The sequence below is a fragment of the Cebidichthys violaceus genome, unplaced genomic scaffold, assembly GCF_023349555.1.
Source record: "Cebidichthys violaceus isolate CVI_PGR_0920_01 unplaced genomic scaffold, fCebVio1.0.p SCAF_28, whole genome shotgun sequence".
Lineage (NCBI taxonomy): Eukaryota > Metazoa > Chordata > Actinopteri > Perciformes > Stichaeidae > Cebidichthys > Cebidichthys violaceus.
This window is the reverse complement of record NW_027176461.1, coordinates 2276395-2288580: the sequence shown is the minus strand read 5'-3', so window position 1 is coordinate 2288580 and position 12186 is coordinate 2276395. Positions and strand designations below refer to the sequence as shown.

At 40.9% G+C, this 12186-nt stretch overlaps 1 protein-coding gene across 1 annotated transcript; it reads right to left on the bottom strand.

Annotated features, from left to right (window-relative positions):
- Positions 1-518: 518 nt before the first annotated feature.
- On the bottom strand, positions 519-12008 carry fbln5 (fibulin 5). The gene is made up of 11 exons (XM_068721904.1): positions 11669-12008; positions 11442-11496; positions 11197-11245; positions 10766-11035; positions 6237-6359; positions 5051-5167; positions 4733-4849; positions 4090-4212; positions 3404-3530; positions 3107-3302; positions 519-1298 (listed from the first exon to the last, which is right to left on the bottom strand). Exons 1-11 carry the CDS (start codon positions 11710-11712, stop codon positions 1137-1139), a joined length of 1383 nt encoding a protein of 460 aa, XP_068578005.1. The 5' UTR covers positions 11713-12008; the 3' UTR covers positions 519-1136.
- Between the last annotated feature and the right edge of the window lie 178 nt (positions 12009-12186).

The window sequence follows — 12186 nt, the reverse complement described above, 5'->3', positions numbered from 1 at the left end:
TTGGTATAGCACCACCAAATTGTGTTAACGGATATGATACAATCCCAATTTTTGTTAAACATTGCCAACACTAGCATGGTGCTGCAAAATGTAGCCCCAAATCCCCCATATTTGGAATAGCTCCCCAAAAATATTACATTAAAATGTAATATCCAATACAATCCCTGATTTTGTTATTATATTTGATCCCTCTATTTGTTATAATCTCCCCACAACATTACATTATAATTTCACATTTTGCTGTAGTGTCAGGAGTTCAAGAGCCTGCACCTCCAAAATCTAATGATTGATATAATCCGAAATTTTCTTCCAAAAATTGGTAAAGTGTTGAAAAATGTGGTAATCTTTTTTTTTATTTTTATCAACATTTTATGTAATCCACAAATTTGTTGTTACAAATTTGTGTCCCTATACATTTGATATTCACAAGCACACAATTTGTTAAAGTCCTCCTGAAAATATTACCTAATAATCCTAAAATAAAGTGTGCTGTCAGGGCCAGCTCATGCCAGAGACAGTTGTGTGGTGAAGGCATTTATTGGTGTAAAAGAAACTGTAATCAATAATTCAGTTGATGACTGGCTGTTACATCATTTCAATTATTGCCACTGCAAATGTACAATTACAGCTGAGATAACCGCCTCATAATAAAAAAAAACACGACGATGACGCAGCGACAGCTCTTGATTTCAGGCATATAAAAGTTACTTTCACAGCTTATCTGAAGGGGTGAAAATTCACAGACAACTGGGGAAACTCGAGAAGAAAAAAAACATCTGTATTATGTATATACTGGTACTCAGTGAGGGTAATTCCCATCATTTTCTAAATAGAGGATGTCAGAAATTGTACACCATAAATACCCCTATGTGTCGAAAGTCCACATCGCAGCCATAAAAGCCCAGTGTCCATTAAACCAGGGTGGGGATTCCAGCACCGGGATGCTTTTCCCATCAGCTGATCTTGGAGTCTTTATCGGATGTGTCGTTATTGAGGATGACATAATGATTTTAGTTTGTTTTTTTTCTTAAAAAGGTGATGAGCTGTCTCAAACAAACCATGACATCAGCTGCAGATGAGTTCAGCTCGATTCTTTGAGAGGGGGAGAGGAGCGTCAAAAGTTCATTTTGGGGCGCTCAGAACGGGTGCTCTGAGACAAATACCGTCAGACGAATGATGGAGCTGCCTCTGAAGTTGATGACGTTGTTGACCGTGACCATCTCCAAGTCCAACACCACCTCTCTGGGCCCCTTGATGGGCCGCGACAAGACCAGTGTGGCGCTCACGTTACTGGTTTGCTGAAAGATGCAGAAGACGGGAGAGGAATGTGAGGAATGAAGTGCAGGAAACGCTTCAAGTCTCAGGGCTTTGTCCTATCATTTACAACCAGCAAACACGAGCACAAAGTCAAGGAAAGTCAATGTGTTTTTTCCGTAGAGCATATAGGGCCAGACTAGGGTTTGTTTAAACAAGGACAGCAGAAGGTAACTTTAGAAAGATATTGTAAAAGCTCATGTGGTCATTTATTCATGCTGCAGAGAATCATTATATATCCTCCCAAAAAGTCTCTTTTAAACCTGTATATCTTAAAAAAAGAAAAATCACCCTCCCAAAAAACATTACACAAACGTATTGCTCCATCTACTGGACGAGGTCAGGTGTTTCATCCTCCCCTTTCTTTACAGGCATTGTGCCCTACACTGCGTGTTTACTTGGTGTATAGTCCCTTTTTACAGTAGGAAAAAGTACAGGTGCTACTAATGAAATCAAAAATGTCTTTGTTTATTTGGCCATCAATCATTTTATTGTTCACACCTGTGCTTTCCCTACTGCAACACGTCAAAAAAACTGTTGGTATGTAAAAAAATATATATATTTATGTAATAATTTATGTTTTCATGGTTTGTATTCATAATAACACCTATAACAAAGTGCTCAAAACTTTTTCTTGTTTTTTAAATGCAAATCTACATGTTTATTTAGAAGAAAGTGAGAATGGGATGAAACACATGATCTTAAACTCTAAATACAAACATTCCAAGTTGTTTGTCGAGATTCTAATTCTTTTTTGACGGAAAGAAGAAATCAAAGCCGGCCCCAAACCCTCAGATTTGGCATTGCACCCACAAAATTTGTTATTTTATGTAAACCCAATTTTACTCAGTGCCCACAAAGGAGTGAAACAATGTGTTGTTATACCCACATCATATCTGAAAATCACACACTTTCCTTTAGTGCCCAACATGAATCACTGGATGGAGCTTCAAAATCACAAAAAAATTGGTGTAAAGACTCAAGAAGTTATTAGTAATTACAGTTTGTTGAAGTTCCTCTAAATCAGAAAACTTGGTATAATCCCTAAATATGGTGCATGTTGTATTCCCCAAATGTGTCTAATTGCTTTCAAGTCCACAAATTGTTATCATTTGTGATTAGCTGGGGGGATATTTGTACATTGTTCACTAAGGAGCACCATGGTCACATCAGATCAATCCAAGACTTCTTAATTATTATTTTAGCAACATGTTTGGTGAATAAACAATCACAACTGTGGTGTTTCAATCAAACAGTACTGCAATTTCCTCTCCTGCTCAATTCTGAGATTTCATTGGATTGTCTGGTAATAGAGTTTGAGTTTCTGTAGGTGGCGCTGTTTCTTTATTTATTGTAGATAAACTATTATATGCCTGACTATATGTCAGTAACATAAGACCTTTTAAACTTGTTTTTGTTAGCTAGAGGATCTGCTTAAAACAGCAAATGGAAATTTATTTAAAACAATATATCAAAATGTCTAATTTTATTCCTTTATAGAGGCAAGAGATCCTGGTTGATTTAGAATTTCTATTTGAGACAAAACAATGGATTTGTGCTTATAGTTTAGCCATATTTCGTCACAGACACCCAGTGCGTAATACTGCAAATTTATAAATATTGCAATACTATCATCAGTGGACCATAGGCTTCATCACCATCCTGTTACCTCCTTCAGTGATGGTGACTTAACAGGCATTTATTTCAATGAAAATCTTTGAGATTGCCCCTTTAAAGCGTTCAAAATGTGGTACTTGGTGTCTACAGCTTTATGGATCTCTGACGTACTCACCCTCATGTAAAACTCTCGCCCCTCGTTGCCCGACTTTATCTGGAATATGTAGAAGGCGCCGGGGTAGCGCGTGGTGGCCTGCATCTGGAAGATGTCTGCAGGCACACTGCGCCCCGACGACAAGTCCATGTGTCGGTACAGAATAGTGAAGGGTTTGTCCCTGCAGGCAGGGTTCTCAGCAGAACACATACACTGACTGCAGAGGACACACAGGGGCAGTTTAAGATATAATGCAACACATAACATTTCACTTCTGTGTGGTAATGAATACATAAATGTAACGGTAGAAGTACTCACTTGTCACCAACTTCGATGTAAGGAGAGTGACACTGTAAAGCATCCAGGCATGTATAGCCTCCCTGGAAATTGAAACATACTTGTGCTGTTGTACAGGTGTTGTTACCAGTGTCACATTCATTGATATCTTCAAAATCAAACACACAACAATCAAAGTCAGTTAAAACATCATCATCATCATCATCATCATCATCATCATCATCATCATCAGAGAAACAACATTTAGAGAGCATCAACAATACAGTATTTGAGAATGGCTGGAAATGGTACAAAGAACAAAGAGAGCACATAATAATACTAAATAAGGTGACACTTGTTTTAAACATTAGCTGATACACAGGTGCAACTTTTCCAAATGCTGGCTTGAATATCTTTAGTGTAGCATTGCGGATGCGTTGTAACCACACACAAAAAACCCTCAAATAAGACACATTTTAGGTGACAGATGAAAAAAAATATTCCAAGCAAAATGTGGTCAAAGAAAGCAGGATTAAAAGCCATTCAAAACTGTCGTGCTAAAATAAATACTACAACACACAACAAGACAATTCACAGCAGCTTTTTGAGTTATGTTTTCATTCACAGTTGCCCGAATATTTTCCCTCTGTGACACTGCATCTGAACTGCCCACCAAAAAGACGTTAAAAATAAACATTTATTCAGTTGTCCTCCGTCCTGAAGTTTACCTTCACAACTCCTGCCGTCCTCAAATACATAATATGCAGGTGGACAGACGCAGGAGAAAGAGCCGGGAGTGTTCACACATCTGTGCTGACACAGAAACTCAGAGAAGCTGCACTCATCCAGGTCTACAGGGAATAGAAGAAAGAATTAATAATTATCAAAAAACGATTGTGAGGGCTGCTCACTGGCTCAGCGGTCAGAACTAACGATAAAGTCTTGGGTTCAAATTCAACCCGTTCTGTGGATTAAAGAGGCTTTAAGTGTGAATATGTTTGTCTGTCAACAGTATAGAAGCCAGCCTGTGATACCCAACTGGAACAGGCTCCATCTTCCTGTGATGCTGCACTGGATAAGCAGTTATAGAAAATAGATGAATGGAAAGACAGTGTTAGGGATATATTACATTATATAAGAAAATCTAGATTTAATCTAAAGTGTATCTAGTTGATTAATGTATAGTTTGGCTCATTTAGAATGATAATATTCCACGTTTATCAGTTGGGAAAAGTCTAGTATCAGTTTTACTCTATAGGATGTAAAACTTGAATGCTCTACAGACTGGCTTCAAAGCCATAAAATGTTGTTTTCTAGATATAAACAATTGATCACCACTAAAATATAAAAACCAGAAGCAGCCCGTCTCACCAATGCAAGTGGTTCCGTCGATGGCCAACTCGAATCCCTCGTCACAGTTGCACATGAAGGAGCCGTAGGTGTTGAAGCAGCCGTGACTGCACGGATCATCACCACACTCGTCCACATCTGGAGGAACAACAGTGGATGGGAGTTCAACACAACATTGGAGCACAGCATGGAGGTGTGAATGCGTTTTTATCTGTGTGACAGCAAAGTAGGAAAAGAAACAGTGTGCATGTGTAAATGTGCACATGTTTATTTGCACAGGGCATGTGTTATGCCCCTGTGTGTGTGTGTGTGTGTGTGTGTGTGTGTGTGTGTGTGTACCTTGACAGGTCCTGCTGTCTGGGTTGAGGATGAAGCCGGGGTTACAGGAGCAGGAATAAGAGCCGGGGACGTTGGCACACAGCTGTTGGCAGTAACCGTAGCGGCATTCATCAATATCTGTTCAGAAAGAAAGAGACAAACTGGTTATGAATCATAATACATACATACTGTAGGTCTGTGTACTGTGTTTAATTACAAATAAATAAAAAACCCAGCTTCATAAGACAGACACCGCTTCTTCATGATTTATTGATTTGATTTGGCAAAAAGTCTGCTGAGCTGCTCTGCTGCACATAACAGGAAGAGGGCGCTGTTCTCCATGAGGAGGGTGAAAGCTTTTAGAGGTTGTAATGGCATATTTATTCAAGTAATGTGGTCTTAAGTTTAGGAAATGATTGCACTGATATTCCTACTTGACCATTGTCTCAAGTCATCTGAGAGACATATCAACCAGGAAGTGACTCAAAATGACCTCAAAGTAACTTTAAATGACTACAAAGAGACACAAAAAGACTACTAATGATTAACACAACTACAAAGAGATGCAAAACAGCTGCAAAGAGGCACGAAGAGACCCACAGACCCATAACACACCATGTTTATACCAAATGGATTATTTGGTGGTTTTGAACGGTTTAGGCCATTAACTTCAAATCATGTGCAATCTACTTTACTGCCAGATCAATTGTGTACCTTCACGGCCGCCATTACATTCATTACAGTATCTTTTTCAAATGCAGAAACTAGAAACCTGCTTGGCTTGAAATAAACCATCTCAATAACTGGACTTAAATGTCTGATGTCTGATCACTGTTTCTCGTTGGTGATTCTAAGGAAAACATCACAGAATTGATACAAGCAACTATTTTATAACGCCAGAAATCATTGAAATCACATTATCCTTTTCCAGATGTTTGATCGCTGGTTGCAATAAAGATTTTAAAGACTGTGAACGCACCACAATTTAAGGGCGTTCCAACTGTTTCTGAAAGCAACTTCATCAATTCACAACAACAACGTTCACCAATGGATTAGCTTCATCAAACACATTTCACATCTCTCCAAAACTTGAATAAACTGATTGGTATACTTTTAACGTTAAGCACTAATGTGAAGTACATGCAATGTTCATACATGTAAAACCACTCCTTCACATGTATCTTATGGTATGCAGATGTTCACTCACCCTGGCACTGTCCTCCAATGAGCCAGTATCCTTCAGTGCAGGAACAGGTGTAGCCGCCTGCTGTGTTGATGCAGACCTGGGTGGGGTTACAGTGATGAGAGTTTGTCTCACATTCATCAATGTCTGGAACAGAGAGAAGCAGCAGAGGAGAGAGAGGGGGGTTATTATTGATTTTTAATTTTTTTTCCCCTTTTTTTGTGGTTAAAAACAAACAAAAAAGAAAAGTTCAATCCCGAGTGGAGAATGTAAGGAACAAGATAAATAGATAGATGGATATATGGAGAGAGCGCTTCACTCTAAAGGGTGAATACACTGTCACATCAGTCAAATCATATTGAAGAGTCATTAAACGAGACAAGAACTTTAGCGTGCGATAAAAACATTTAAAAAAAGTTCAATTTTGAAAAAAAGTTGTTCTTTTTCTGATTCACACTTCTAATGTTATATTTCAAAAATAAAAATCGCAGGTCATATAAGCTACACAGTTGACTGATCGACTCATCGAAAGCCAGTCCACTAGACTGCTGGCTGATAGATTCTCCAACACTCAGGTTTTCACCACCCTGTGTTAAAAAAAAACATCTTAACACAACAGTTAACATTTCAATACAGCATCAATTTACAGTTGTTTTTGCACAAGAATAAAGATTTCTCAGATTACAATCTGAATTCCTTTGGAGCAGCTCACACACTACATCATAATAGCCATATTTCCTTATGAGGATGTGACAAATCACAAATTCCAACCTCTGTTTCTGGTTCTCAGACCATGAAGTCACCGATCTCTAGAAAAGCGTTGGGGGAAGTGGGTGGGAGCCCAGCGTTTTGTTTGGACAGGCAGCTTCGATAAGCGATAACGTCTGTCGGTGGGACATTCGCCCTTTGTGGCAACTGATCGCTGGCCCTTCACGTGGGTGGAGGAGGCCTCCGGCCAACAGCTACAAGGCCCCCTCGACACCTGCTTGCAGTTACCAGTCAAAACCTCTCTGAATGGTCGTCATCTGCACCCCATGTGTAGCATTACTGCAGATCTCCAATGTACACGCACGAGCTGCAGGAGCATTTCAGTTCAGCTCCTTATATAGACTGTTTCATGAGCTGCCCACTAGCTTTGCGGTCACCGCTGACAAACCTGATCAGCTTCAGGGAAGACAAGACCGATGGGGTTTGTTTGAAATGTCAAATGTAGGAAAACTGAGAAAACTTGGAACAGTTGACCCCAATTTTGCACACAAGCTTCAAAACAACCCCCAGTGGCTGTTGATGCCACGTACTCTTGGTTACGGAGATGCACATGTCAGCTGTGTTCATCATCTGCTATCAAATCAAATGGAAAATACACTAAATGTGATCATCAGCAAATTGTAACTGTAAAATGCCACAAACAGTCAGCTATTGTGCATTTTTGATTTCAAAAGCCTACAAGATTGGCCATTTTTTTCCTCAAGCCACAGAGGAGCATTTAATCCTTCAACTCAAGTAAAAACGTGAAAATCCCCAAAACCAGAGTTATGAGCGGAAATGAACACAGTCCCAAGTGAAGTGTCATCATTTGACCTACAATACTCTCGGCTTGCTGGGTCGTATGATGTTCACGTGTGTGAAAGTGTGCTTGAGCAATCCATCTGCTCAAAGGATCAGTTTACCCAAAATACAAAAAAATATTCTCTCATCTGCCGTTATTAGTGTCTGCCAATCTACCAATCCAGAAATACATGTATTTTCTCTTTATTCTGGGTAATCTAAAAACCTGGCTGTAACTAGTTTTCATTTTTTGTGACAAAATAGTTCTCAAAGTGAAAACTGTTCCCAGTGAAGTCGGTGTTGTCCCGTGTCCATTCTAGTTAAAAGAATAGTTCAACTTTTTGTGAAACACACTTATTCGCTTTCTTGACGAGAGTTTGATGAGAAGATTGATCCGTTCAATATGAAGCTGGAGCCAGGAGACGATTCTCTTAGCTTAGCATAAAGACTGAAATCAGAGGGCAGCCAGCTTGTCTGGTTCTATCTAAAGATAACAAAATCCAAATACCATCACCCCTTTATCTTGTTGCTTTAATCCATAGAAAAAACAGTTGTGGTCGCAAGTTGTGCCAGACTGTTTCTTGGCTTTTAATACTTTCATTTTTGTTTGGATTAAACAAACAAGATAAAACGTGTTATGGCTAGCTGTTTCCCCTTGTTTCCGGTCTTTATGCTAAGCTAATTGGCTTCTGGCAGTAGTTTCAAATTTACCATGGCGTTATCATTCTTCTCATCTAATGCTTTTCAAGAAAGCGACACCACTCCTTTTAGGAAAATCTTAATGCACACAATGACTCTCTCGACTATAATTCTGCTTCCAACTTTGAGTAAACAGTTTGGGGAAGGCCCTTCCTGTTTCAACACGGCAAACTTTCTCCTTTAATCTTGCGGTTGATTGGGAGCAAATCCCTGCAGCCCGGGTCTGAGATCTGGTGGAGTTTCTTCACAGACGCATGGCGGCTGTTAATGCTAATGGAATTGTAATAAGATGTTCAACAATCAGGTGTCCACATAGTGGATCTGCTTGGCTAGATACCACTAGGGGAAAATTAATAATAGTCTATTTGTAAAGTGTGTAACCTGGTGCAGCAAGAAACCAGCTAAGAGACATATTTGTAGTAGGCCTTTGTAGTAATATCTGACCTGAAAAACAAAACCCACAAATGCATAAACCCAAGGCTTAATTTGTTCCATTATTCTCCCACACTGGTGCCATTAGTGCCATTAGTGACATTGTTGGAATGTAGTGCCTTAACTTAAAGACAAAGCAATGTTTGTTGCAGGTTCAGACGGGAAGTCACAGTCTGTTTAATTTCTGCCCCACAGCAGCATCAATCAATAATGTCACCACACACACACACACACACACACACACACACACACACACACACACACACACACACACACACACACACACACACACACACACACACACACACCAGGGTCTGAGGACTGGTTACGAATGGCCTCAACAGAGGCATGCCTGTTCTCCATGAAACAGATTTGGCAACACATGACCTCATCTTTGGCACTGTGATGGTGTAGTTTACCCAAACAAGGTTGTGAGCCGATTCCCTGACAGGCCTTCTCCCCTACAAAGGCAAACAGTCCGTATTTGTGCATGAGCTAAACTCTAAAGCTCTCTTCAGAGAAAACTCTTCTATACGTGCACATTTTCCACTCATTACAGGGTCACAGCTGATTTATCCAAAACACCCCAAATGGACTTTAAGGAGGCCATTTTCAACAGCTTGTCCCGGCTGGACTCACTGGGGAAATTCAGCATCAGACATTTAGTGTTTATCCGACAGCTGGGAATTCTTGCGGTTGTGAAATTCCACAGAATCAATCAGAAAGCAGAAATGTCTTCACTGAGAGGAGTTGAACTCTCTGCTTCGGCTGGGTGACGGCAGAAATGATGCTGCACCGGGCATCAAACGACATCTGTCCCTGTGATCTGACCGGAATCATGCGTTCCCCCTGGAGTTCAACCAGAATCTCTGGTTACTTGCACTGAATTTCTGGCCTCTATTGCGTGTCTCTCGTGTCACCTCGTCTATAGTTTCACTCTAACATCTGATACACAGCAGCAGACGGCAGATGTCGGGCCTGTCTTTCTCAGACCGTTCACATCTGTCGCACAGTCACTGCAGAGATTCAGCGAAGGGAGGAGAAACTGCAAACAGCTGCAGTAACAGAGAGACACCATCTACTCTTGCAGGAAATAATGCAGTAATGACCCTTAAAACATGATGTGAACACCCATTACATGTCACCCTTTAATTAAGACTCACTGCAATGATTCCAGGACCTTCATCTAAAAGTGGTTCCCAAGACTTGAAGGTTGCAGGCCTGTCTCCTAAAAAATATGCAAAACACAGGACTTTCACCCAGTAGACCGCTGTTTGTGTCCCGGGCGAACCATTTGTTACCAAAACATAACAAAGTAGTTTACTTGCCTAAACACAACTAAGTACTTGCGTTTAACTTTTTTTGTTTTGTTTCATGTGTCATTTTAAACCAAACCATAATGTTTTTTACTAAATCTAACCAATTCATTTTGTAGTGTCTTTTGTTTCGCTTCAGTTAACAACGTTAACCTTGCCTGGTTATCAGACAGAATTGTTGATTCAAACTCGATGGAGTGGGCGGAGACAGATTCAGAACTTTGCTTTTTCTTCTTTGCTGCCTGTTAACTATCTCAGGACCTATTAGATTTGTCATGTGACCTACTGGAGTGGCCCCAACCCCCAGGTTGAGAACCCTTGGACTAAACTACCAAACTAAATAAAGTAGTTACAAGTACTGATTACACATTTATTCATCAGTATTGACAATCAAAAATTGTCATATTATAATATTAAAGTCACAGGTGTCCTTTTTTTCCTGCAAAACAACTTTTACTGTTGGTTCTTTAATACATTGTTATGATGATACTTCTTTACTTTTTGAGTGGAGTATTTGAGGATTGTTGTACTTTTACTTACACTTGGTCAGTTACTCACCATTACAGGTGCCATCCTCTGCAGGACTATATCCCAGGATGCATTGCGCAGTAGTCCTCACTCTGGGGTAGCTGGGCTCCACAGATCTCGGCAGAGCCGGGAGGAAGGGGTCCGATGAGTCCGGGTAAAGGGGCTCGGGCAAGGCCGGGATCTCCGGTCTGTACGGCTGGTTGTACAAGCTCCTCGGGAGGCACAGGTAGCCTCCATTCTGGTTCACACAGCGCATGTCTCCCCTGCAAACATCTGGCTGGGTACGGCACTCATCCTCATCTGGAATACAATGATAAGATCATTCCTGAATCCGGGACATCTGTGGGCTTGTGATTCATTTACTTCTCAACATATGTGAACTGCACACTCCACATACGGGTCTTAATGACATGCCCCCAATTTAACGTATAGATTATGTGAGCAGAAGTCATGTCACTCACCTATACACTGTCTCGACATGCGGTCATAAGCAAAACCTTCTGTGCAGGTCTGTGGAGAGATGATCAAGAGACAATTCAGACAAACTACAAAACTATTCATGAAATACGATTTTAATGAGAAGTTGAATGCGTTACAATTTGCCATGCATTATTCAATCTTTACATACTGACAGTTTAATCACTCTTGACCATGATCTTGGTTTTAAAATGAATGAAAACACTGAAGGACGGTGCTGCTGTGTTACCTGTCCGTGTCCAGGCTGGATACAAAGCAGAATAAATACCAGAGCTGCCAACATCCTGCAAAGAGGGAATGTCAACATTTTAAACTTTTGTCAGAAACAGTGTTGCTGAAAAAAAAGAAAGAAAAGGAAATCGGCGCGAGCATCCCGTTAGATATCCATTCAAACACACAAGTAAAGCACAAACAACTCAAGTCCTTATGCAAAGAAAAAAAAGTAAGATTACTGACCTCGCAGAGGAGCAGAACCTGAAGTCACGTACTTCAAAAAGCATGGTTGGTGGTTTCTCAAAGGAAAGATTTAGACGACCCGTAAATTCTCCCCAAATCCCCTCACCACTCCTCAGCAGGGCTCGCGCCACCCCTCCAACTATGCACCTTTACGCGAAAGCCGACCCCAGGTTCTCATTAACCGCTGTCTTCTGGTGGAGCTGAAGCTTCGGTGCATTGACCAAGTGTTGTAGGAATGCCTTTTTCAAAATGGACCGTTCCTGCTCCGCTCTGTCAGGCTCCACAGATTATTTAGCAATGCAAATTGACTGGCCCCCTCGGCGCTCCCTCACAACAGCTGGATTCAATCAGGGAGAGCCAGCCCCCTCCGGCCAGAGACAGCGGCGCGCTCCCGCCAACAAGCTGCGACTCCTGTGCTGTTGGGGGGCACAAAGGCATAAAGCATACACAGTGGGTGTCTGTTTTCCAAAGTTATAAACAGTCCCCCCCCACACGACTACAGCTGAATGACACTGCAC

Bases quoted from the DNA above. Each gene is read 5' to 3' on its own strand.
- fbln5 (XM_068721904.1), bottom strand. From the start codon at position 11,712: ATGCTTTTTGAAGTACGTGACTTCAGGTTCTGCTCCTCTGCGAG. The intron at 6,360-10,765 runs GTGAGTAACTGA...TCTCTGTTCCAG, and splicing joins AGAGGATGGCACCTGTAATG to ACATTGATGAATGTGAGACA. The intron at 4,850-5,050 runs GTACACACACAC...TTGTTCCTCCAG, and splicing joins AGACAGCAGGACCTGTCAAG to ATGTGGACGAGTGTGGTGAT.